We start from the raw sequence: 25,713 nt of genomic DNA on the forward strand, positions 1-25,713 counted from the left end.
AAACAACAGGAGCAGCAAGTAAAGATAAGAATTGTTTCCTCTTCTTCTGTCTGTGCTTCTCCAGGAAAAAAACGGAGACAGAGAATTATCTCTCTGTTCAGAGAATGTGAATGCCACAATAGCCTCAGTTATTTATCAATTCCCAAAAGTGGTTTTCTAGAAAAAGAAAACATACCCCAAAATACCAAGAAAAGAGACACAAGAGCTTAATTATTCAACACAGAAGGCTTTATTTACAATTAAACATAAGGATATCTGAAAAAAAAATTTGAGCTTTATTTTATTTGTATTTTCATTAATGTTTTTAATGAAAGTTTACCCTGCACTGTTTGAACAAATGTAAATACTTAACATTAGGCTTAGTATAATGAATTTACAATAAGTGTAACTGATGCTTTTGATGAAGAAACTAAAAATTACAATTCAAGTGCAGTCTAGGTGCTGGACACAGCTTAAAAGCCAAAACTTGCATTGAGATCAATGAGATTATGCATATGGACAAACCATATAAAATTTGGCCCTGAGACATTTTAAATCATGGCCTGACTTGCTGGATCACTTCTGCTGGAGCACCACATAGCTCTAAATGACACTAGTAAAGCAAACACTAACTTACTGATGATGTACTTGAAGTCAAATAAAATGAAATTGAAATGTTAGCATATCAAGAACTACATGAGCATTTCTGTTGTTCCTTTCATGTTAGATCCTGACACAAAAGACATTTTATTATAGGAAGTTGATTTCAGATTTTGAGCCCCAGCAGAGCTGTGTTTACCTCAGAGGAGATGTGGCTTAATGACTTCAGCTGTCCCCATGCTTTTTTGAGCAGTCCATAGGACTCTAGGGATGGCTTCAGTTGTGTCAAATTGTCCCCAGGCTAATATGGGAACAGAGCATCACGCATGACACCAGCAATAATGTGAATATGAGAAAAAGGTGTTTTCCATAGACTAGCCAGCACCATGAGTAATCAAATACACTGCTGAGAGCAGCCCTTCCCTCCAGTGTCACACCAACTGCTCACAGCTGGAAGGAGAGTGCAGCCATGTACCTCCTTACAGACCTCACCTGCAAGAATAATTTCTTGGGATTTCTGTGGCTCATCAGCTCTACTGACAGCTACAAAACTTTGTCCACGAAGAACAATGCAATAAAACACCAGCATTATGGTCAGTTGGATTTTCCCTTTATTTCCAAAGATAAGAACACCTTACTAAAGATACCCAGCCAAAGACATTGTACTTTATTAGCAACTTTCTGGTTTAAAGTCCATTGTAGCATTGTTTCCAAACAGCAGGATGTGACAGGCTGGCCATGTTTGATTTCACTTTTTCTTTCCAGCTCCTAAATAAGGGGATAAAAGATCCTAAACAAAATCTTAGAAAATGCTAAACTTAGACTCTTCTGAATTTATTGAATCCATGGAAAGAGACGCAGCAACATTCTGCATTTGCCCCATTTACTGTCAGAATAAAACACAGCATTCAGATCAAATGAAAAAGTCAACTATTTATGGGGATGCCAGTGTTTGCTACCTGTCTACAAGCTGATGCACCTCATTAAACAAATGGTTGTACAAATTTCCTTGTGGCAGATGGTTTATCAATAAGTAATTGGGGCTACTTGTTTTCATTTATGGGCTTCTATAGCAAGTGGAACCCTCTGATGTTTGATCAAAAATCATTATCTCAGTCCTTCCTGTCTCTGAAGCATTTTGGAATATTTTCTCTTGTCCTGTCAGGTGACATATCAGATCATTCTCCAAGGGAGGCCTCGGGCCAAGTGGGCTTAGGGCAGTGCAGAGGCTGTTCAAACAAGAGCCAGAAATACAAGCTCACAGGAGACAACGGGAAGAGCAGTGGAGCAGGTTGGGAGTTAGGGAGTGGTTCAGATTAACAAACAGCTGTGGAGCCAAATGCTGATGAGCTCCATCAGCATATGGATTGTGGTGTATCTGTGAGCCATGTCCGTATAAAATGCATGAACCACGTGTTTTAGTAAGTCTTTTATAAACTTCATGTATTGCAGTTAGTAACTTTACAAAATAAACTTCACATTCAATGCAATTCACATCCCTGAATAGAGGACAGAGAGCAGTACTATGGCAGCAGCTTCCATTCCTTGAAGGAACGGAGGGAAATATTGCAATGAGAGCAGCTAGAGCACAGCGTGAGCTCCAAGTCGTTGTCATTCCCAGCCTGTGCTCGGAGACGAAACATCAGCAAGCGGCTTTCGTTTCCTTGCAAATCCAGAAGAAAATGAGTGGCAAGTTGCTTAAATGGCAGAAAGTGGACTAAAATCCAACTGCACCTCGACTTCAGTCTGCATAACTGCAATTTAAAATGTATAACAAGTTTCAGATAAAGTCTTTTGATAGTGTAGTTTCCACAGTGGCCTCTTTGGTGATGTCAGAAGTGTGGACCTTCAGAAACATCAGCTTATTTGGGTTAGTAAGCTGGTCTTCTCAAAATGGAAAAACATGTTGAGTTCCACAGCACATGAGTTGACTGTGCCTTGAGTCATACCTTTTGTCTCTGAATTTTAACAAGCTGCTTAGCTGAAATATCAATTAAACATTGACTGCCTCTGAAGTCTTTTCACCTGTTGTGAAATAAAATCAGAATTCAGCAAGTCTTCAGCTTAAGAATACCTCTTTATTACAGCATACTTTCCACCATAATGTTCATGTCTCTGCAATTTTTTTACATAACTCCAAAAATGTGTTTGCTTCCCCAGGCATCAGCACATTAATCCACCACTTGGTCAGTCTACCCTGATGGGAGTATATTTCCTCTGTGGGCTAGGTACGTCCAGGAGGTGCTCAGACTGACATTACAGGCATGCACCACTGAGAAAAAGAAGTGAGAAACCAGCACTCAATAGAAATTGAGTGTCATTTACAGTGGGTTCTCTGAACCTCAGGCAGGGGTATGTCCTGGGAGAGCACAGCAATCTGCAGCTGTGTGGCCTCTGTCTCAGAAAGGTGCTGGAGGGCACTTCTCAGCAGTTTAACAGCCTTGGACTAACTGTCAGTCTTAAGGAAATCACAACAAACAAAATCACAGCAAACAAAAATGTTGCTCTTCTGATGAAGTTCCCAATGACCTCCCCTGAGTTAAGAGCATCCTGAAAGATTTAGGATGGGAAGAGAACTTGAAAACATCAGGCCAATTATCTGGATGATTTCCTACACAACAACTACTGAATTTTTTAGCATGTAAAAAAAATAACAGCGAAATAGGCAACAATTCTGAACTCCTAAAACCCTGAGGAGAAGTCACTGCCGAGGACTGAGCTGTTAAAGGTTACTTACTTATTTTAATTTCTTTGACCTGCATATGAAAAAGGAGCCCAGGAAGGCCAGGAAGATCACGGAGCCCCCGATCATCAGCGCCATCTGCAGCGTGCTCAGCATCTGGAGCCGGCCGGAGATTTTAGATCTGAACATTGCTGCTTTCTCATCCCCAATAACAGCAGACTGAAACAGTGCAAGAAAAAAACATCACTGAAGGGTACATATGTGAGACCTCACTTGGTGAATATACTCTTGGTGCACTGCAAATCACAGTGTGAGTTTAATCACCCAGTTTCAGGGCACTAAGACTGGAAAAGATAGGTATTTATTTTTTGTTTATTTGTTTCAAATCAGAGAATATTAATAGACATAAAATATACTAACCTCATTTAGCCAAAGAATAGGGAACACATAGGGTTTTTTAACTTTTTTTAAAGGTCTGAAATGAGAAAAAAAGTACAGCATGTTACTTTCAGTTTCCTACATGAGCCCACTCTCTACTTAAACATTTTTTTCTTCTCTAACTATATTTCTGTCTTTCAGATGTACCTTTTAAATATACTTTTGGAGTGAAAAAAAACCAAATCAAAACTACAATTAGTTAGATAGCAGCCATTTTACATATTGGGCAACCATAATTTCCTGTCTAATCTTCTGTATATGGGCAGTCAGACACAGAGAGGGATAAAGATCTGAGTGGTGTTATTATGCATAAGATGCTGGTCCACCATATGTACAAGATTTTTATCCATGTGCATTTGGGCCATTGAAGAGGAGAAAAAAAACCAACTTGAGTCACATTTACCCTTGTGATAAAACCATCTAGTGACAGGGAATGCATAAATTCTCTTTCTCATTGGATTTATTAGAGAAAATAATAAAAGTTTGTCTTTCTGTTCATCCTCATGGCCCCATTTGGGTTTTATAAGAATGTTATTTTTAAGAAAATTTTGCCTTGTAACCTTCTGTAGGGAAATCAAATGTGTTTTAAAATATCTGGGCAGTGTCCTGCTCAGGAAGATTTACTATGAACAAGCTTTGGGGAAGTATTTTTATTCCTTCTTCTTCAAGACATTTCTACTGATGCTCTCATAGACCAATCAGCCCAATTAAAAAATTCTTTAAAAATAAAATAAAGAAATAGCACTTACTCAATTCTGGTTGAAGGCCTCACAAGAAGGTTTACTTGCAGCCTTTTTGCAAATCGTAGTGTAAAACCAGTCACCTAAAACCAGTGAAAAACATACAACAAGACATTAATTTAAATTTCTTAATTAGATGCCAAAGTCTATATATAGACTTGTCAAAAAACACTTTTGGAATATTTTATCCTTATGTTTTGAAGGATTAATTTTTATGAAATGGTAATGTTTCTAAGGGTTTCTCATTTCTCACAGAAGTTCTAATTTTGTGGCTTTACCGTAGTTACTTTTGTAATTTACATTTAGATATGAAGACAAAGTTAAATCAGTCATGGCATATTTCATATAAAGATATGATTCAGGGTTTTTTTCCACCAAAAATAAGCTAAATTTTCTTTTTCAAAATGAAGGATATTTAACTTGCATAGGGCTGAAAACAAACCTTTCATATCTGGACAAACAGATGTATACAAAGGTCAAATATTTTCTTCATATCTTTCTTCTACTCTGTCTTTCACAAAAATGGCTGTGATTCTTGAAAATTTTGTGTAATATTTAGGAAAATCTGGTTGATGTCTCTATTTCAAATAAGGTGAAAAGATTAACTTCAAAGATTTAACTTCATTTCTCCTCACAGAAGTTACATGGCTTAATTGCCTAATTTTAGTGAGAAATTATTAATTTTATTTTTTCATTCAAAGTAAGAGCAAAATAGAATTTTGGAACCTTGGAGTTCATCATACAATTCAGAAAACTTTGGTAAGTACACTTAAAGATCTGAATCACTGAAACAGAAATAGAGATAAATTTTTAAGAAGTCAAAATAAATTCATTCTGTTTGGGAGATCTGCTGGACAATTCAAGTCACTTAAATTAGGTCTATCTAAATCAGACTCTCCAGAGTTCTAGTACTAGGAAATAAACCCATCTATGTTTATTGAGTTTCAATTGAGATAGTAATTATCCAAAAAATGACTAGTTATAGATTTTTTATAAAAATAACAAAGTGTAGAAGAAACAGAAGTTTTTTCATAGAATATAATTTTCTCAAAGCACCTGGACATCATAGAAAAGCTACAACATACTTCACAGTTTGCAGAACGTATCATGTTCAATCCCATGTTCCCAATAAGTAAAAACCAAAACAGATTTTCCAAACTTTGAAGGTCAGATTGAGGTAAAGTTCTGCTCTAAATTTCCCCTGCTGAAACCATACCACTTTGAGAGCAGACCTTAGAAAAGCAAGCATGAAAATATTGCATCTTCTGCTTGTCCCTCTGGTAAAAGGCACACTCTACTACTATTAAATTTAAACATTGCAGGTTTCCCAAGGTACAAGTATTAAATACTTGGACTTACAGGCTCTATGTCTAGATATGTCTCATGCTCCAATTCATTTGGGCTCAGGCCTTCCACGTCGTTTAATACAGATTCACTTGCATGAAGAAAATGAGGAAGAGAGATATATACCGGTTTTTCTATTAAAAAAAACCAAACAAACAATCTTGAACCATTAAGCCTTGCTTTGGCATTCATCTTCACATGTCATTTCTAAACATAGTCGTGCTACATAGATGTACAATTCTGATAAAAATGTTAATAGTCTAGCCCCACCACCCAAAAAAACCCCGGAAACAAAAGCCCCAACCCAAACCAAAAAAACTCCAAAATTCAAGAATTTTTGCTATTTTTTTGCTGTTAAGAGGAAAATTTGCATAGTGAAATAAACTGCGGTTATAAATGCTGCTTGTCTTGTGCCTACACTGTGGAGCTGGCAGCGCTCCCATTCTCATGCTGAGGTGAGGACATCACTGTCACTGTCCCTGCCCACCTTCACGATCTTGTTTTAGCCTGGAAGGACCTCTCACAGTTCACTGTGCACCAAATGCAGACTCAGTTTGTATTTATTTTACCAGCACTGCACTGAGCCAGCATTGTCTGTGTACATACATGCAGCTGTGGGCATACCCACCCTGCTGTGTGTGTGAATTGCCTCAGACACAAGGTGCTGAGCTATCTCTAGCTTTCGTTTCTTTCTTTCCCTCCTTTCCTTTCTCTACACACACTCCTGCAGTTTCAGTACACAATCCGCAGTACCCCAACTTTGCACTGCACTATCTAAAATACAGAAAAATCATAGTGCTAATTTTGGGCAACAAGGTTTCAGAAATGTGAGGGGTCTACAAGCAACCTGTGGAAGAATTCACAAATATCCTAGATATCAGAGTAACACCCCAGCTACAGCACAAGTGTGTTGTCCCCAGTTCAATGGCTTGTGTGGCAGTACTGTGTCACCACCATACTTTCTTTGCAGGCACTGATGTCCAGGACTCCAGCTATGGTGCAGTTCTTTGATATTTCTGTATCCGTGCAGAAGCAATAATTGTCTGGGACTTCAGTTGGTGCTGCAAACGCTTCGCGAGGAACCACGAAACGATACAGTTTGATCCCCTTCACAACCTGCTCGCTGTGGAAAACTCCATAGATTGACCTGAACACAAAAGAGGAGATATGTGTTTCAGCCTTTTGGATTAAAAGTCTAAATTCGTGGCAATGCTCTTGAAGGATCTCCCCAGCTGCCTCTCTCTTAAAAGGAACAATCCCCCCAGGGACCCAATGTCCAGGCTCCTGCTGCACTCTTCAGCAAATTGTGGGGGTGTTTCCCTGTAATGGAGAATATTCCACACCTTCTCTAAAGGATGTACCAGCTCAGTGGTTAACATGACAATACACAAAACAACAAACAAAATTTCAAACACTAATGATAAACAATATAGACAAAACGAACAAATTAATTGAGATCTCTTTTCTCTACACACAGCTACATCCACAGTCATTCTGAGGTTTTCGAAAGTTTCTGGACTACAATAGAGATGCTTATCCTTATAAAGCATCTCTGACACAGTTTTTTGCTGACCTTAGGGTAATCTAAGCTTTATGATGCAGATAACATCTTGCATATAACCTTATTCTGTTGCATATGAATCAGAATACTACTTAAGCTTCTTTTTGCTAATTCATTATCAGCTGATGCAGAGGTATGGTTGCTACACAGTAATGCAACCAGGACACCAACACTTTGTATTGCAGCCAAACAAAAGAAGGGTTTTGCAACATGGACAGAACAATTTTTCCTGACCTGCTTCTGCAGGACCTTTGGACAGCTGTTATTGTCCTTTACTGTTCATGAATTGTGAGAATTAAATGGCTGGAGGGATCTCTCAAACTTTGAGTGCAATCAATCCAAAGAATTTTATCATTTCTCCTCTGCATAGAATTCTGTTTTCTATGAATTGGGAAATGTTTTCCAGTTTGTGGATAAAATTGCTTCCAAAAAAATCTTCATGTAAAAACATTAATCTTAAAAAAACCCCACCACTCTGCAAAGCAAATGACCCATTTTAAACCTAGTAAAAAGGAAGCATCTGTTTCCAGTCAGCAAAATAAATATAGGGTATGAACTTCCCAAAGTAAATATACTGTGATGCGCTTGAAATCTTTAATATTTCTTTCAGTGATCCCACTGGAGAACCTGGGGACACTGGATGGCCCAGCAGAAGCAGCAGGCTTAAAAGTCATCAGCACGGGATTAAATAAGCAGGCTTGTTTGTAAATACATAAAAATAAAATATGTAAAAATATCCTGTGAGAAAAATTTTTGAGTATCTATTGAGTGACAGTACACACTGTTCTGCATAAATGATTTCTTCCAGACGTGCCTAAGATGGACTTAACTGGACCCTGCTGTACCTGTTGCTTTCTCAGACCAAACAAGGCTGGGTCCTGACCTAAGAAGTTGTTTATGACATTGAATCCTGTGGCCCTCAGTGCCTTTTAAAGTCGTCTAACAGCTCAATGTCACATTTTCCTGAATATACATCTGTAACTGGCTGAAATAAAGTACATTGTATTAGCTTGTTACTTGACACAAGAGTGGTAGAATCAGTCTCTGAATCATGAGCACAACACAAGTTTACTTGTGTTTCAGGTGCAAAGTTTATGTTGCACTGCCTGGTTGACCTGAGCCCAAGCACAGCCACTGCAGCCACCCTCTGAAAACAAAGAGCCCCCAGAGGCACAGCTGGGTGTGAGCCCTCAGAGGCACACTGGTGTTGGGAATTTTGCTGACTAGAGACTGGAAAAGTACAAGGCCGTGGCTAATTCCAAGTCCTGCACCTGCAAGATAGCGTGTCCTTGGGCCTAGCTGGGTATGATAACAAGTGGACAGAGAGATGTGGGAAATAGAGAATGTAGGCCCAAAGGAATGAGGAAGAGTTGATGGTATAGTTTAACCAATAGATCGCTTGGTTTACAGAATATTCATAAACTTATTACTTGCTGTATAAGTGTTTGATGCTCTCTTCAATAAACGGAACTTGCTTATCACTCATATTGAGCCCCGAGTTTTCCCTGCAACCGACAAATGGCTCATCCCCGACAAAGGCCGCATTCTGCGACACACTGGGGTGTGAGCACACAGAGGCACACTTGGGTGTGAGCACTCAGAGGCACATTTTGGTGTGAACACACTCCAGGGAGGGAGCAGCCTACCTGCAAATGTCAGAGGAGAAGAAGCGCAGTACCTGATCCTTCTTAACAAACGGTGGGAAGGATGCTCCATCTGTGGGTAAAAGAAAACAAGAGCTTGAAAGCAATTCTGCTTAGAAGACATGGCTTAATTTCTAGCTCAGTACTCAGTTGTTACTTTCCTGTAAAGCTGTGATGAAAGTAAACAATGAGAGTCATTTGTGGGAAAACGTTTATGTAAGTTATTGCACATTGACAGGCACTTCACAGATAACATGTAATTGTTCTTGAAAGTGAGCCAAGATATTGCAGCTTTTTTTTTTTTGCCCCCAGATTTGAAGCTATGTTATCAAACTCATTTAAAACAGAGGATATTAAAAAAAAAAGAAACAACGAAACTGCTTAATATGAAGCAAAAATTCTGTTGCCGTTGCTTCAAGGTTTATGCACCTATGTTTATAGACCTAAACCTTTCTAAAGATCCTTGAGTCAAATGCAATTATGACACTCAGTGCTCATAAGAAACACACCTTTAGACTTCAACACTGTCTATTTAACAATCAGTGCTAAACCTTTTCCATCAAAGATTGCTCAAGCAAGTCTCTAAGCTGAGGCCCTTCTAGAACTAATGGAGAGGAGGAAGCCACTTCTAGAGCACAAATCCACATCACCCCATGGTAGAAATGCAAAATAATTCAGAGGAGCAGCACTTGGGTGTTGTTTCTCTCCACTTTCTCTAAAAGAGTGCAAACACTCAGATTTGTATTTCTGCATTGCAAGCACCCACAGTTATGTAAGAGGAGCCTCTGTCATTTTCCTATTAAGGTGTTGCAACAAACCTTTAGCCAGTACATTTGTTAGTTTTTGCAGCAATTTCTGTTTAGTTTCTTAGGCAGCAGCCATAACCAAACAATTGCAACCATCTGTGATGTCTTTGAATCACAGTTGGCATGAGCACCAAGGCTAAATTACACACTGCCACTTGCCCACTGCTGACAGAAGCACTTTTTTTAAACACTCAAAATCATCCTAAGCACACACTGTCTTTCTAAATCTTGGCATTCTTGTAAGGTTGGCAAACATGGAGTCCTGTCAAGCCCCATACAAATATACTGTTTTATATTTTTATCTTTATTATCTTTATTTTTATATTTTCCTATACATGTTGAGCTTTCATGTGAAACCTTACAAGATAAGGTAGAATTCTCAAACTTTCAAGATTTTTAAACCTGTTATGTCTTCAAATACAGCAATGTCACACTGAATGACCTTGTGAACTGTGCAGCAATCTTTGCTCACAAGTAAAAGCTCATTTTCACCGTACTGGAGCACTTAATTAGTTAGCAGCATATGTTTATTCCATCAGTTACAGAAGAAAAATAAACAAAAAAGCTGACCCTGGCTAAAAAAAAAAAAAAAAATTCTATGCCCCATAAGAAAGAGGGGAAGTCCTAGAATGTAAGATAATATTGTTTCTTATAAAATTAATTACATGGTTTAAAAAGGAACTAATCCTTTGTGGCTCACAGAGTTGTGGAAAATCAGAATCTTGTGATATATTTTAAATACTTCAAATACTTGGCTGCACAGTCTGGGTTAAAAGGAAAATTATCTATGCCAGGTAAAGCAGAATGGAAAATAGACGTGAAAAAGTCCAAACAAAACAACCCAACACAAAAGCCTTTATTTACTGAAGGTCTGGAGCTTTCTGCAAAAGCCTTCACCAAGACACCTGCCAGCCTCAGCTCTACAGATTGTGGTGTCCTCACAGCAATGCTTTCACTAACCAAAAAGAAAAATATTACCTTGAACAAATGTATCTCAAACAACTCAGCTGTTTACCCATGCACTCCAAAAGAAAATTCAAAAATATTTGTCTGTAGTCTATTCATCCCAGTCTAAACTGCTTTTCTTCTTCATCCCTTTTCATTTTCTAGTGATCTACAAACCATTCATCTGACAGCCTCCTCCTTCGTTGCCTTAATTTCTTTTCATATATAAGGATATCCATTCTGGTGCATTTAATTAAATTTTCAACAGTGTAAATGAATGTGCATTATTAAAATGCCAAGATAATTTTCAACTACTATAGCAAAGGAACAGACTCTTAATTATATTGTCATATGAATATAATTAGTAGAAACAAGAGAACTGGATAATTTTGTTTCTCTTCCACATTTACTCTAGATGTAGAGGCTGTGTGCATGCATAGATAAAATTATGTGCAGTAATAAATAATTCATCTATTTTAATAGATACACAAATATGCATATACCATAGTAGTAGTATGCATATATAGAGATATTTAATATACAGAATACAGAACTGGCAAAGCCCAGGGTAGTTAATTTAAATATTGTAGCTCATTATTCCCTTGAAATATCAAGAAAAGTGTTGAAATTTTAAAAAGCTTTAATAGGCTCACCTGTGCCATTGACCATATCACAGTGGCCTTCCCAGTATGAAAGATTCCTGTAAGATAAAATAAGAGTCATGCTGCATGTAGTAGATTTTACCATGCAAGTACTTTGATTACCTGTATTACCAAATACAACTGTTCCTGGATATCCTGACCCATTAGCAAAGGCACAGGATAGAGATGTTCATTAATTCAGATAAATTACAGGATCCATTAGAAGAGGTTAAAACGAAACTATCTACTTAAGAATACAAACCAGAAGTAAATACTTGTATCAAAGAATCAATAACTGTTTTAAGTCCAAGCTCCTAACAGAACTACTGAAAACTGAAACAAAGTGATGGTTTTGCTAAGCCCAAGGTTGATCCTGTTTCCTTTGAATCATTGTAGTTTTTTCTATTTATCTATAGCTCTTAGTGAATCAAGTATTTAAAGCCATACCTTGAAAATGTATTTTTTTTTACTCTACAATGTTATGATACCTTTTATTTTTATAGCTTTCAATTATTGCTGTTTTTGTAATATTTTCTGTCCCAGTATACACACTGTACGGTCCATCAGTTGTCCCATTATACTGTAACAGATGCAAGAAGAAGGAATAACAGTCAGAAATATTGAACAAATTTACAGCATTTTCTTCCTCAGAGCAGCTTTCTTAAGTTTTATTCACAGAATGATAACTGAAGGCATTGCCTCCTCATTGGTTTCACTTACCGGGTAGAAGACTCCCACAAAAGACTTCACAGGGAAGGGGATGCGGTTTAGGAAGGGATCTGTGTATCCCCACAGTATTTCGTTGACTGTTCTGTTCTGCAGTATGGCTGAATTGGATTTTTTAATCCAAGAGTTTAGCATTGATAGCACGAAAGTGTTTGTGTACAAGGAAGGTACAGCCTACAAAGGCAAAAAAATCAATGTTTAGTATAAAATTCTGCATGTGCTTCGAATTAAAATCACAGAGACCGACTCCAAGAAATGTCTGCCAAAGCCAGTTCCCAAGTTTACAACTCCCTGAAGTTAAGTTTCTACATAAAACTGACACTTCTTAACAAAACAATTACTGGCCATAAGTTACACAAAAGCAGAAAATGTTTCTTGACTGATTACTTGACTGATTCACTAGATCAGCTTTAATCACAGGATGACAGAACAGCTGAAGTTCTCAGGGAGCCCTGGGGACCCTCTGGTCCAACCCCTGCTCAAGCAGCACCATTGAGAGCCAGTTGCCCAGGACCATGGCCAGATGGGCTTCTCAATAGCTGCAAGTAATGATTTCCAAAAAGCTGTGATCAGATCAGATGATCCTCTGAAGTGCCCTCCAACATGGGCTCTTCTGTGATTCTGTGACTGCTGGTGTGGTTCTATTTTTTATTTGTACCAACAATCTTCATACTCTGCCCCTTGCAGACACCTCCTCACAGCAATCCTGAGCACTCATGCAAACACCAGAAAGTTGGTGCAACACAACCAGGGCTGAATATAAGTAAGAAAACTATAAATATTAGTCATAGGCAAACATTCTTAGCCTGTGATAAGACAAAAACACCATGACTAAAATGGCTCAAGCACCATTCTAGGTGAAGATCCCTATGTTCTTTGAACAACTAATGCTCAGTAGGACAGGATTGCACCTTGGGGCCCAGGATTTGTGGTGGCAAGACCATGCAGACCCTAGGTGTAGGAATCAATGCAGCCTCCCCTGCCAGGCAGACCTGAGGGTATTTTGGAAAGAGCATGGCAAATCCACCCTGTACTGTTCATGCTGTACATGAACATGTTCATGCTCTCACACAAAGGGAACCCATCCACAAACTCTTGATTTATTCCCATATTAAAATTGACTAGGAGGATGTTTTATGAGCTGTGAACACACTGTGGTGTCCCTGCCCACAACAGGAGGGCTGGAACTAGATGGTCTTTGAGGTCCCTTCCAACCCAAACCATTCTATGATTCTATGAACTTCTCCCCTATTCTCTCAACATTTGTATCTGGACATTATGGCTTTTTTCTTTACTTACTACAACAGCGAGGTTGAGGACGGTCAAGGTGTCATTTTCTGTCCCAACAGACAAATCAGGTTCAAAATGAGCAATATTAGGCAACATGTAGGTTATCGTGCCATTCTCACCTTCCGTGACATTTTCTTTGGGTAAATATCTCACCCTGGAAATACAAAACACAAACAGAGAATATTTTTTATCTTTGAATTTTGAGAAAACACATAAGTATGTCTGGCTGAAGGTTTTTGAAGAGTTGATGAACACTTTGGTAAAATGAATGTTGAACATCTGACTAAGAGGTTTATCAACTTTTCATGTGATTACATGTAAAATTCAATTTTCTGCAAATATTGTTATTTTGGAAATATTTCCTTATTGGCAAATGAAATATTCTTGATACTAAAATAAAAGCAATTCATTTATAAAGGAAATGAATGTCATGAATGGACCTTATAATTGTTAATAATTTTTAAATGAATTATGATTTTTCTCACTTCATAAGCTGGTTGCATGTAATTAGAAGGTGGTGCATGTAATTAGAAGGTGGTGACACAGACATAAAAACTCAGATATTTAATCTGATAGACTTGTCTTGCAATGAAACAGGTTAAACCCATAATGTTACTTTGATGATATTTAATATGATGTAGAGGTTTATAAGCAATCTTTCAGTCCCACTGAAGAGATCAGAGAGCAGATCTCTAAGGTACAAATTTCTGCTGCAGTTCTAGCTTTAGCTCCATTCTTCCAGTCCCACTCTCTTGCTGACCCCTCTGTGGGACAGCAGCCAGCAGGGATCAAATAGCAGGGATCCTGTGCTGTAGGTCCAGAGAGCTTATCACAGCTCATCCCAGAAGGGATCTTTAAGATATTTCAGGATCTGATCTTCCATCATGAGTGTAGGGGAGTGCAAAGGGTACAGAGAACATTTCCCCATGGTGCAGATGTAGCCAGTGCAGGTGGGTCTCACCTGAAGAGCACCTGGATCTTGTAATTATTGGCCTAATGTGTAGAGCACTCACCTAAAAGCTGGGAGATTTTCTTTCCTAATTAATGTGTTTTTGAATTGTTCTACACTGTAATAAATTATTAACTGTTTAAAGGCAGGTTGAGAGAGAGACTCAATGTCACAGTTACTCAGGTAGACCAAATATCCTAGGAAGGCAGCAGTGAGAGGGGCCTTCATTTCATAGCCATCATTTCTGACTTAGTCAGACTTAAGCTTCTGGCTGAGATTTGTCCCTGAGAAAAAAAGGCATCATCATCAGCACCAGAGTAAAATGTTTCTGTTTGGTGGGAATTCACCTTCTGCAGTATTTCTTAACCATTCTTTTCTCATTCCTATGTAATCCTTTCCTCTGTCTTCCCAGGTACTCTGTGAAACAAAATTTATCTGTTTCCATTGAGAAATAAGTAAGTGTTTAGGCATAAAGGCACTTTGGCTGAAGATGCTGAAATGGAAAACTACCCTGTGAATATAATCTACATCCCTAAAGTTATCAAAAAAGAAATGTCTTATCATCATAGGAAAAAAATATTCTAACACAGGTACCAGTGATAGCAAATATAAGCTTTCTATAACTTTAAGATAATAATATAATTAATGAATTCTATGATCATTAGTAGATTCATTATATATTATAATTAATTATATATTATATCTGATTATATAATTATAAATTATAATATATTATTTATATAAGAGTATAGTTAATATAATATAAGCTTAATATAAGCTTATGAGCTTAATAACTCAGGAAGTATCAGCTAGTTCAGGAAGTTCTATGTCAACATCATATTTAACATTAAACAAATAATAAAACCTTCCTGCATCTATGTCCTAGCTAGTCCACTCAGAAAAAAAAGAATGCTTTTCTGAGCAAAATTTGAAAAAAAGAAAAGCTATTGACTAAGAAAGTCATAACGGTGAAAAAACAAAACCAAACCACATTATTAAAATAAGTCATTAGTAATGTATGGATGATAAGATAATCTCTTGGTTTTGGGGCATCTGGCACATTTTCTCCTGTTATAAAACTGGTGAAAACGGAACAGGAAGGAACACAACCATCTCTGTGATATTGTGGCTAATGAATTATTGTTTTTCTCAAGAGCAAGCAGCTTCACATCCTGTTACCTATCTCCATTTTTGTTTTCATTATGTTAGACACAATCCAGAAAAAGTTTGGAATTCCTCTGTGTAGCTGCAATTTACACATTTTTATCATGTCTAACTGAAGTATGATGATGGAATTTCAAGAATAAATTTGATCGCAGTAGATATGGTGCCACATATTAAAGGGTCTTTTCTTACCTGTATGTGTAAGGTCCTCTTTGTTCAAATTTTGGTTGAGCCCCCTCCTCAATAACCTCTGAAGGATTTACCACATGGAAAATCCAAAATTCCCTGTAAACTGTGCTTCCTGGCACAAGCCAATTTTGAAAAGCAGTGGTACCATTGACAATGACAGCTTCCTGAAAGTACAAAAATCAAAGTCAAAATTACTCACAAAAGAAACAAGTGAGAATTTGCATTTGCTTTTTAGGTGATTATTGAAGATTTAAAAGCAAACAGAATAAAACCACCATTTTAGCATCAGTATGAGATGTAGAGCCCAGTTGGCCAACATCTGGAGGCAGCTTGACATTCCTGCTCAGCCAGAGCAAAAGGGAGTTCCCCAAAAACAAATGAGCACAAAAACTGATACAATTGCCGATGCAGCCAGTAGCAAAACTTCCCCATTGCTGCGAGGGGCACTCCCTCAGTTCTCAAGCACTTGCCAAAACCACTGATCATTTTTAAAGGAAAATCTTTGGTGACTGAGTGATACCCAGCAGGTTACAGAATCCAAAAACTACTTCTCATATACTGAAAATAGCCCAAGGGAGGAAATGAGAGTTTTGTCTGAGCACTTTTCAGGCTCTAGATAATTTTGCACCCAGAGAAATCACACAGTGCTCTTGAAGGACTGTTTCTTTGACAGAAAATTTTTGTCACCAGAACTGAGACTTTCTAAGAAATCTCTCTAATTCTCATAACATTTTATTAGGAAATTTTCCCAGATCTAAGGAAGAAGAGACAAAACAGTACATCTGGAAGCCCTCTAGAGGAATCATCAGCTTTAAGTCAGTGCCACATATGGCAAATGGCAATTCAGGCCTCAGGACTGTACAGTAAGAGTTTTAAAGTATGTAATCAGGGGAATGCCTGCTTTGCCTAGTCTGTATCAGGCTTCTTCTGTGGAATTTTCCCAAACCTTTGGATAATGTAATTTTTCTCCTTGGTGGTAAAGATTCATAAAAGTGTTTTTCAATAAGAAGAAAATTCTAGACTGCATGTCTGCAACATAAAAGATGCCTTTTCTTTATTAAAGTGATTGAAGATGAATTAGCTAATTTGCACAACTCATAAAGTCCAGAAATTAAGAGCTTCTAATTTCTCTAGAGAGCAAGGAAAGATATTTTAAATTAAAAGTTGCTAATATTTTTTTTTCTAGTTTAAGTTTGTGCTTCTGAAGTTCACTTGGCAATCACCAGGTAAACAAAATAGATACTGCCAGTTACCACCTCCTGCAGTTAGAAACAAATATCTTATCTTGGAGAATAACACAGCCAGGGTTCTGTCTGTGAAAAGCCTTTGTATGGTGCAGTTGCAAACACCTTGCTGACGATGTAAAGCCCTGGGCTTGCTGCCTGAATGCCTGCTATAATTTATGTGAATTTGTGTGAGGGGAAGGAAACCTTGCTGCAGCAATTGTGATATCATCTTGAGGCCTCGCACTCAAACCTCACACGGCCAAAGACCTGTGGCCCAGCGTGGGGCAGATCATCTCCTGGATGAAAAGGGAAAAGCTTACATGGCTCAGAAATCGCCTTCCCAGTTTCCACAGAGAATTGCCCCAAGAATCTGGGAGAAGCAGGATGATATGAAAAGCGCAGCTCAGTCTGCCCAGGGTCTGCCTGTGATCTGTGCTCAGCAGGGTCCTGAGATGGGGACAGATGCCAGGACCTGACCTCCCACTGTGCAACTGGAGTGGGCAAATTGTTAAATTTCTAGCACAAATATGGTCAAGAAGACAAACTAATCTCTCTAAAAGACAATACTCAGGACCAGAGAATAGAGAAGTTTCAACCTTGTGACAATAGATCTATTTAACAGATCTTTAAGTGGTGTTACGTACATTTCAAAATTCTTCCCCTCCATCCATTCCCCTCCTCTTTTTAGCCCTCTGCCGGGGGAGCTCTGCCAGTGCACTCTGCCAGGTCACAAAGTGTGGATTTGCAGCCCAGCATTCACTGTGACACTGATGTCACTGAGGACACCCTTGGGGAGCGCTTCAAGGGTACAAATGATCTAATCTGGCATCCAAAGGGGCAACTGGCCCTGGCAGTCCACAGCTCCTGATCTATCTATTGCACCAGCTCTTATGCCTCAGGGAGCTGTTTCTGCCTGCCAGACAGGAGGAACATAATTCCCTTTTTTTTTTTTTGCTTTCTGTGTTACCTTTCTACCCATTGGCCATTTGGCTCAGGGGTCTGTGTAGAGGGAATCAGCATTAGAACATGGGAAGCAGCAGGACAAAAGAAGGAGGGGGAAGGAAGATAACAAGACCATTATTTTCAGTGGCATTTAGCCATTATTGTTAACAATATTTCTCCCACAAAAGAGGTGTGTATGATTCTCTGTCACATACTTTGAGAGTGCAAATGGTAGGTTAAAGTGGAATAAAAATCTGGAGCTCTTTTTCATGTCTTCAAACTAATACCCTCACACCGGCAAGCCCTTTGTTTTTGCTGTTTGATCACTGCTGATCTAATCTAAATATTACCCCTCTCTCTGGCTGAGCATTCATATATTTCCCTAACAGCACTGCTGTGCTTTGGGATGTTATGAGAGGAGGAGCAATTTTGGAAGCTAATATGCAACTGATAGTACAAAACACTTCTCAGCTCCCTAGTCCATCTGCACCAGCTCTAATATCGCAATATTTAATGCAATCTTTAATGCAATAATTAACTACTGTCAGCAAAAGCAGCTGCTCAAATGCCATTGCCACACAGCCAAGCTCATACCACGACCCAGCTGTGCAAGACTGAGTGAAACCAGTGGGAACTTTGACCCTTTTTGTTTCTGACAATTTCCCCCACTAGAGATGGGTCAAATAGCAATCCATAAATTCAAGAAATGTTGAGCAGTCAGCAATAGAAACTTGCTGTACTTTGCTGATTCAAAGTAAATGAAGCCATTATGATTTCTGATGAAGAAACACAAAATTTAAGACAAAGTTTCTGTCTTGACAAAGAATCTGGCCAGATGGCAAAAGATGCCATTTTCAGGGAAGTGAGAAGTGTCACAAGTACTTTGGACTGTAACAAAATTGTGTATGTTGCCCTGCCAACATACACTGGAAGAAACAAACAATACAATTCTGTAAAACTGAAAAAGTAAAGCTCAAGATAAGCAAATAATCTTTCCCCATTTTGCAGTTGGAAGAATGACTCCTATTACTTGTTAAATGATGATTATTAGCTTATTGCTAGTCTTTCTTCTCAGACTTTTTTTGATCATAACTTTTATTTCTTTTCAGTCCTTGGTAACAGAATTGTGGGACTAAATAAAGCTTAAAATTGATAATCTGGGAATATGTGTTGTGTTCTGCTGAGAGCCAGCAGTTGCTTTAGCTTTATTAGTTTGTGTAAAGAAGGCAAATGAATGTCACAAAGACAGTTTTAAATTGATATAATCTGGCCAATCACAGATCACAGATATGTAGAGACAAATGAATAAACATAATAATAGCTACAATTGAAGGCCTTATTCCTAAAAATAACTGAGACTAAGCCAGTACAGCACTGAGGCATTGTAGCAAATCATTCTCCATTCTGTATTATCAATTCATCAGGAGTTCAATATATTAGGTGTTATTACATGGCTTCTGTTCAGCTCCTGAGCAAATGCACTCAGGTGGAAAGCAGATCTTAGAGAAGAGGTGATAAAGGTTTTCTAGCAAATTAATCCACTACCAATAGCTTTGAGTGGTTAAGCCTAGATGGGAAAAAAACCCTATAATGGAAGTGATGGGATGTTTGCCTAAAAAGATAATATTGTTTTAAGGAGGGAAAGGCAAAAAGTAGAAATTGAGCCACGTCAAAATATTTTTTTTCTAACAATATCAGATCAAATCTTTCTGATTTGTTGTTTTGAATACTCCTTTCCTTTCTTTTTTTTTTTTAATTTGAGATATAATTATATCTAGTATTAATGACAACAGACATGATAATGTTCAACTGAAATGTGTAGAGTCAGTTAAAAAGGTGTATTTTATAACCTCAAGCAGAGAACTCTCAAACTTCCATGTTTCACTCATAACTCTACTAGGATCAATTTTATAAACCCCTATGACCTTAATGGAAAGTTCTCTCCCCTCTGGACTGATTCAGTGTTCATAGAAATTAGGACAGGACTTTTGCCCTTTGCTCCTGAAATCAAAGGCACCTTTCCATGAATAGTATCAGGGCTGAAATAGTTTAGCACTAATCTCCTTTTGTGGATCCCTGCCAAGGTGCTGCTGCTGCTGGTGTCATTTTTCAAGTGACAGTTTCTTTAAACAGCCTTGAAAACAATTCAGAATATAAATATATATATAAATGTACACACACACATACATATATATTATGTATATACACACATATATATCTATACAATTTTTTTTAAACTCTGTCTTTTGCTGGAGGTTAGAGTTGAAACAACTTATCCAAATTTTTGTAGACACAGGTAAAGCATTCTGAGGCTAGCAAACATAGCTGTGTGCTCTGATTTGAGGCACAGATGTCTGATAATGAATTGGAACAAATGAAGATTTGACATCTGGGTGTTTCATGTTACATGAACTTTGTTTGGTTTGTCCACTCATGGACTGCTCATGGGTGGAGCACAGCACCCACCCAGCAGGAGAAAACAGCTGATAGAGTGTCCAGTTCCTAAGGGCACCTGAGATTTTCTGTACACTTGCAGATGCTTTCATTTTGCTTCAAAAACAGTTTGCAGCCCTTTCAGCACAATATACCCTGCTGTGTTTACTCTGACTAATCTCTCAATGACTGCAATAAAGGAGAAATGAGGCTGCTAAAGTGTAAAGATGTGTGTGCTTAAGGGAAGGTTAAGAGAAACATGGTTAGACTTCTGCTGCTAGCAGAAAAGGACAAAAACTCTATTGATTGCAATGTTTTTTGAAATTATAGTCCCTCCAATTCGTTGGGAGATGCTAGAGAAATTCATCTGGACTTGATTCATCTTGCTTTAGAGTAAATTGACTGCAATGTTATTTGACTAAACCTTGATAACAAGTTAATTTAGGCCAATTTGTCTTGCTATAGTACAGAGTGTCCTAAAACTATTCAACATTTGTTATTTTAATCCAGCAATAACATTTGATACGAGCTTACATTTCCAAAAATATAGAATTGGTCCTACTACGGTGCAATAGACTAGAATTTTTTTTGAGATAGGATGGCCAGAGGAAAAACTAGGGGTCTTTTTTCAAGCTTTGACTGTGAAGAATTTAAGACAAGATTTTGTCTCTACTGTTTGTGTCTGAAACAGTTTTTTACCTTTCATTAGACATATGGCATACTGAGTTTTCATCCACTGGGTGAGGACATCTTCTAGATCTTTTCCTCATATGAGTGCAAATGGAAATAACATTGATTCAGTAAGGCTGGAAAAGACCTCCAAGATCATCCAGTTCAAACTTTGACTCCAGTGCTCACTAAACCACATCTAGAAGAGCATCTCTACTAATGTTTTGAACCCTTCCAGGGCTGGTGGCTACAACATTTCCCTAGGCAATCTGCTCCACATAAATGCTTACAGGCCATATCTGTAAGAACATCTCACTCTGTTATTTTCCTGTCCTACAGTTACTAGTCTTAAGAAATTCCAAAGAAATTTGTCATGGAAGCTGATCTGTTTCTACCCAAGATTTTTCCATAAAAATTACATTTCCAAAAGTGAAATAGTTCAGAAAAAAAAAGTATTTTGAGCACTCTGTGCTTGGCAGATCTGTTTCCTTTGCAGTCAGCTCTATATTTATCTTAAATATAAATGCAATGAAGAACAAATTTGTTTTTATTAACAGACCTTTCATCAACACGGCAAAATAAGAATTAATTAAATTCAAGCCCCTCCAGAGCATCTGCTGTACTGATCACATATTTCAGCTGTTGTACCTGGGCTCATCTTGTCTGAAATGGAATTGCTTTAAAGTCTTATGGTGTTTCTGAATAGTCAGCACATTAAACAGAAAGACAATAGTCTGGTATGACTTGTGCTTAGGAAAAAACATCCATTTACTTAAGTAAATAAAGCCTCTGCAAATGTACTCTTATGTTTTATGTGATTACTGGCACATTTTATATATATACATCAAACAAGCTGCCTTGAAATAGGTACAAGCATCTGAAACATGATCACATTGAAGAAAATTAAAAAGTGGTTGAGGGGAAAATTACTCCCTCTAACGCTACCACTACAGACTCATGCAGGTATAATTGACTATGTAGACATTTGCAAACCATGCTGTACAACTGGTTCACCACTGTTAGTAAATGGATGAACACATAACACTATTTGTAATTTGCTTTCAAAATATTGAATGGTATGAGACAACACTCAGGATTAATATAAATAAGTATTCAATATAAGGAGATATAATTTTTTTAATTTATATGCTTTTTAGGAAACCTGTCATTTCCTCAATATGGCAAACAATTAAAATTGTGACTTTTTTGTAAAATGCTGAAAGGTGGTTGAGACATGATTTAGTGAGGGTTTTTTTTTAATTGTCTATAAGCCTTAAAATTCTTTAAATTCTTGAAAAATACAATAACAATTGGAAAATCCCTCTACAGGTTGGTTTTCATTGGATTGCCTGAAAAAATTAAGATGTTTATAGGAGCTATTTTTTTCTTTTTTTTTTTTTAATGATACTATAATATATCCAGGGCCTCAACAGACAGTTCAGCATTTCCTGGGAGTTCATGTATCCACCTCTTCAACTGACTACAACAACTACTGGGCTAAGGCTAGTCTTCCAGAAGAACCTTTGGATAAGTGTTTCCAAGATGTCCAAATTCTTCAGCACCACAGAGGATAAATAGCAGGACTAAGCAATAGCCAAAGATCTTAAGATTTTCAGATTTTTGACCATCAGAGAACCAACTCTGGGGGCAGTGACTCTAAGGAGATTTTATGTCACCATAGTGGACATGCCAGGTCTTCTATTCCAGATTACTCCATGACTTAAATCCCCAGTTATGTATACTTTTCACCAAAGATCTAACGAATTAATTTTTTTTCTGTTTTCTTTGCATGAAAACCTAAATTTTAGCGACAGAAAATAATCTAATAATCAGGAAAAAATGATATCTGCCAGGTCTAAAACATCCTGTTTCAATCAATCTTCCCACTCAAAATGGAGAGATGCATTTTATTAGAGCCTCGAGTCATGGGGAGAGCATCTACTTGGATCATACACTCACAGAATGTGAGGTGAATGCATGAAGTGTAGGATTAGATTCTGCAGCAGAAGATTGTTTAGATTATTTGCAGTATATGAATATAACTGCACAGAGTGAGTACCAAAGTATGAAAATAAAATTTTAAAAAAAAGGAAAAATAAAGAAACATGAAAAAATCATAAACGCAATAAAATAAAACCCGCTTACTTCTAATCTGTGTTCTGAAAACACAGTATTTTTTAGCTTCTAATGTGAAGCACAAGAGAGAGCAAACAAGTGAATGTGGAAATATAAATAATGTATTTTTTTAAATTTTGCTGTTACATGTATTTCCAGGGAAATTTGGAGCACCTAATTTATAAAAACTATGTTTTACAAAGAAATAAAAAAAAAAAAAAGAAAAGAAAAGAAACAGAAGCAGAACATAAGATTTAAAAATAATGAGTATTCAATAACCACAAATTAAATGTCCGGGGGAGGTGAAAAGAAATAAAATACCTTTTTTACTGCTTTGTTTATAAGATGATCTCCAAGAGGTATTAGAACTCCTCCGAAGATGGCCAGGACAGCCCCGATGATGGCCCCAGCGAGGAGCCCACAGTTCCTTTTACAGCCCATTCCTCCTCTCTGTTAGGGTGCCAGTGAACAGTGCACAAATATTCTTGCTGTGAGGCTTGATGGCTTTTCCTCTCTTCCTGGTCCAGACAAACGCACGGATCTTCCTCAGAGAAGCTGCTAATATAAGCAGAGAGTGAACAAAAATATCAAATTCCAAAGCTCAAAGTACAAAGTACACGAGATGAAGCACGTAGGAAGATAACAAGACAAAACCAGCCAGCCTGGCAAAAAATAAACAAAAAAACCCCCCAAACAAACCCGAACAGACTAAAGAAACAAACAAAGTTGCAGGTACTTTTTGCTTATTGCCAACTGCTTATTATGTATGATTATCTTCATTCCAGTTGCCTAAACCAACTGGTAAGTTTCATTTATCAGTCTTTTTTTTTTTTTTTTTTTTTTGGCTCCGTTGCATTAGGGCAAGCTGACATTGTTATTATTTATATGACATTCTTCCTGATGTAGACATCTCTGAATCTCCCTCTGCCAAAGGAGGAGGCTATAGATAGCTCTGCTTTTATCTCAGCCCATGGCTCCCACACCAGGCAGCAGCAGGAGTTGCACTGCTCTGGAATGAGCCCCCCTGCCTTGTACCAGTAGGATCAATCTGAGTTTTTAAAGCAAGACTAGAGCTTGATCCTTGAAAGTTCCTTGTAATACCTGTAATTTAAAGATTATTCATTCTCAGAAGAAAAATATCTGTGGTTAGTCATTGGAAAAGAAGATTTGCTAGTCATACATGTTAATATGTCTTACAAGCTGGCCCCCAGTGAAAGGGGGGGTAAAGAAAATCAGAATGACACTGATGCTGAAGTGGAAAAATATAAGCTCCCAGTGATATTTTTTCAGATTTTTTTATTGTTTATGAATAATTGAGTTTGTCTCTTGTCTGTTTGTTTGAGCTGCCAAATTTACAATTTATTCTTTATGATTATGAATTAATCAAATACACAGAATATGAAAGTTGGTTATTTGCTTTAGACCTCCAGTTAACAGATAATCTGCCCTTTTCTGTTTTAGATGTCACTGTCCATGTCCTTTTTATTCTTACTAATTTCTGTTTGTTGACGTGTTGCAAACATCTCTAAATCAATTTTAAAGCAGCCAATAGTTAATTACAGTTTCAGTTTCAAGAGTTAATTACACATTCAAGGTCAAACATAGAGAGAAGGAAAACAGAAAGATGAAGTGGAAAAACAACTCAACCAGTTTGCTCATGAGGACTAAAGTACTAGAAGGACTTCATGAGTTTCTAAATAGTAAAGCAGCTATAGGAACAATGTCTGTTCTGTTCCCTTTATCAGTTATGTGATCCTTTTATCACATGAAGGATGTACAACATGCCCTAACAGATTTGGTACCATGGTCAGCGGGCCACTGACCATGATGTGTCCTCCCTTGTCATGCCAAACTCACGGTAATGTCACATCTCCACCTGGCACCAGAGCCCTCCCTTTAACTGCACAGAAAACCCACCTTCTGCCTGCTCTTGGGCAGGTTATGGCTCCCTTGCCTTTAACAATGTCTATTTCTGTACTCTCGAGATCATTTGGCATGCTATGAATTTCTCCTTGGATATTTTCAAGCAGAATGACCAAAAGACTCTTTGCAGTCTTGGGAAAATATCCCTTCTATCCTTACTATAAAAGTCAGTCTGTCTGTCCACCTGCCACCGGGTCATTCCATGTGGTTCCCACTCCAAAGCCATTAAAGGCTTTTTGATGTAGTGGATGTGTTTAACCACAATTTTCAAAGCATATTTAAGTTAGAAATTTATTAGACTTGAGGAACTTTGAAGTGAAAGCCACCAGGACCAAATCTCTCATGGTTGTAGCCAGGCTGAGATCAGGATCCTCAGTGTGGCAAAGACAGAACGGTAAAAGGCAACTAATGGAGTAGGTGGTGTGGGCATTTGAAAATCTGATTGCTGCTACATACTGTAGCAAATCTGAGGAAAAGCAGACATAATTAAATCAAATCCTGAAAAGTTCCTAACTCCATTTGATTTTTCCCCCGGTACAAGAAGATTTTTTTTTCCACACATTTTAAAATTTAAAATGAAAATTGGTTCTTTCAGATATATTTAAAGGGGTCTTTTAGATGTCATCAGACTTTTTTTCTTGACTTACATACTGAAGATTTTCAAATACCACAGTAATACACTTTTCACCAAAATACATTTCCACCTA

The 25,713-nt window shown here is 37.7% G+C and overlaps 1 protein-coding gene across 7 annotated transcripts in view; it reads right to left on the reverse strand.

The window, feature by feature from the left end:
* Positions 1 to 206: 206 nt before the first annotated feature.
* CD36 (CD36 molecule (CD36 blood group)) overlaps positions 207 to 25,713 on the reverse strand; it is a 31,084-nt gene continuing 5,577 nt past the window's right edge. For 3 of the 7 annotated variants that reach the window (XM_074538792.1, XM_014268556.3, XM_026794802.2), the window contains exons 2-14: positions 23,405 to 23,641; positions 15,702 to 15,862; positions 13,406 to 13,550; positions 12,101 to 12,280; positions 11,869 to 11,960; positions 11,393 to 11,439; positions 8,992 to 9,061; positions 6,744 to 6,931; positions 5,800 to 5,918; positions 4,450 to 4,523; positions 3,683 to 3,737; positions 3,317 to 3,481; positions 207 to 2,604 (exon numbers count right to left, since the gene is read on the reverse strand). In XM_074538792.1, the coding sequence (XP_074394893.1) occupies positions 3,317 to 3,481; positions 3,683 to 3,737; positions 4,450 to 4,523; positions 5,800 to 5,918; positions 6,744 to 6,931; positions 8,992 to 9,061; positions 11,393 to 11,439; positions 11,869 to 11,960; positions 12,101 to 12,280; positions 13,406 to 13,550; positions 15,702 to 15,862; positions 23,405 to 23,524 (1,416 nt within the window). In that variant the 5' untranslated portion in view covers positions 23,525 to 23,641 and the 3' untranslated portion in view covers positions 207 to 2,604. Of the gene's footprint in view, positions 2,605 to 3,316; positions 3,482 to 3,682; positions 3,738 to 4,449; positions 4,524 to 5,799; positions 5,919 to 6,743; positions 6,932 to 8,991; positions 9,062 to 11,392; positions 11,440 to 11,868; positions 11,961 to 12,100; positions 12,281 to 13,405; positions 13,551 to 15,701; positions 15,863 to 23,404; positions 23,642 to 23,819; positions 23,841 to 25,713 lie in introns of those variants that run through there. The other 4 variants (XM_074538793.1, XM_026794803.2, XM_026794806.2 and 1 more) reach the window with 2 other exon arrangements.

The sequence above is a fragment of the Zonotrichia albicollis genome, chromosome 4 (genome assembly GCF_047830755.1).
Source record: "Zonotrichia albicollis isolate bZonAlb1 chromosome 4, bZonAlb1.hap1, whole genome shotgun sequence".
NCBI lineage: Eukaryota > Metazoa > Chordata > Aves > Passeriformes > Passerellidae > Zonotrichia > Zonotrichia albicollis.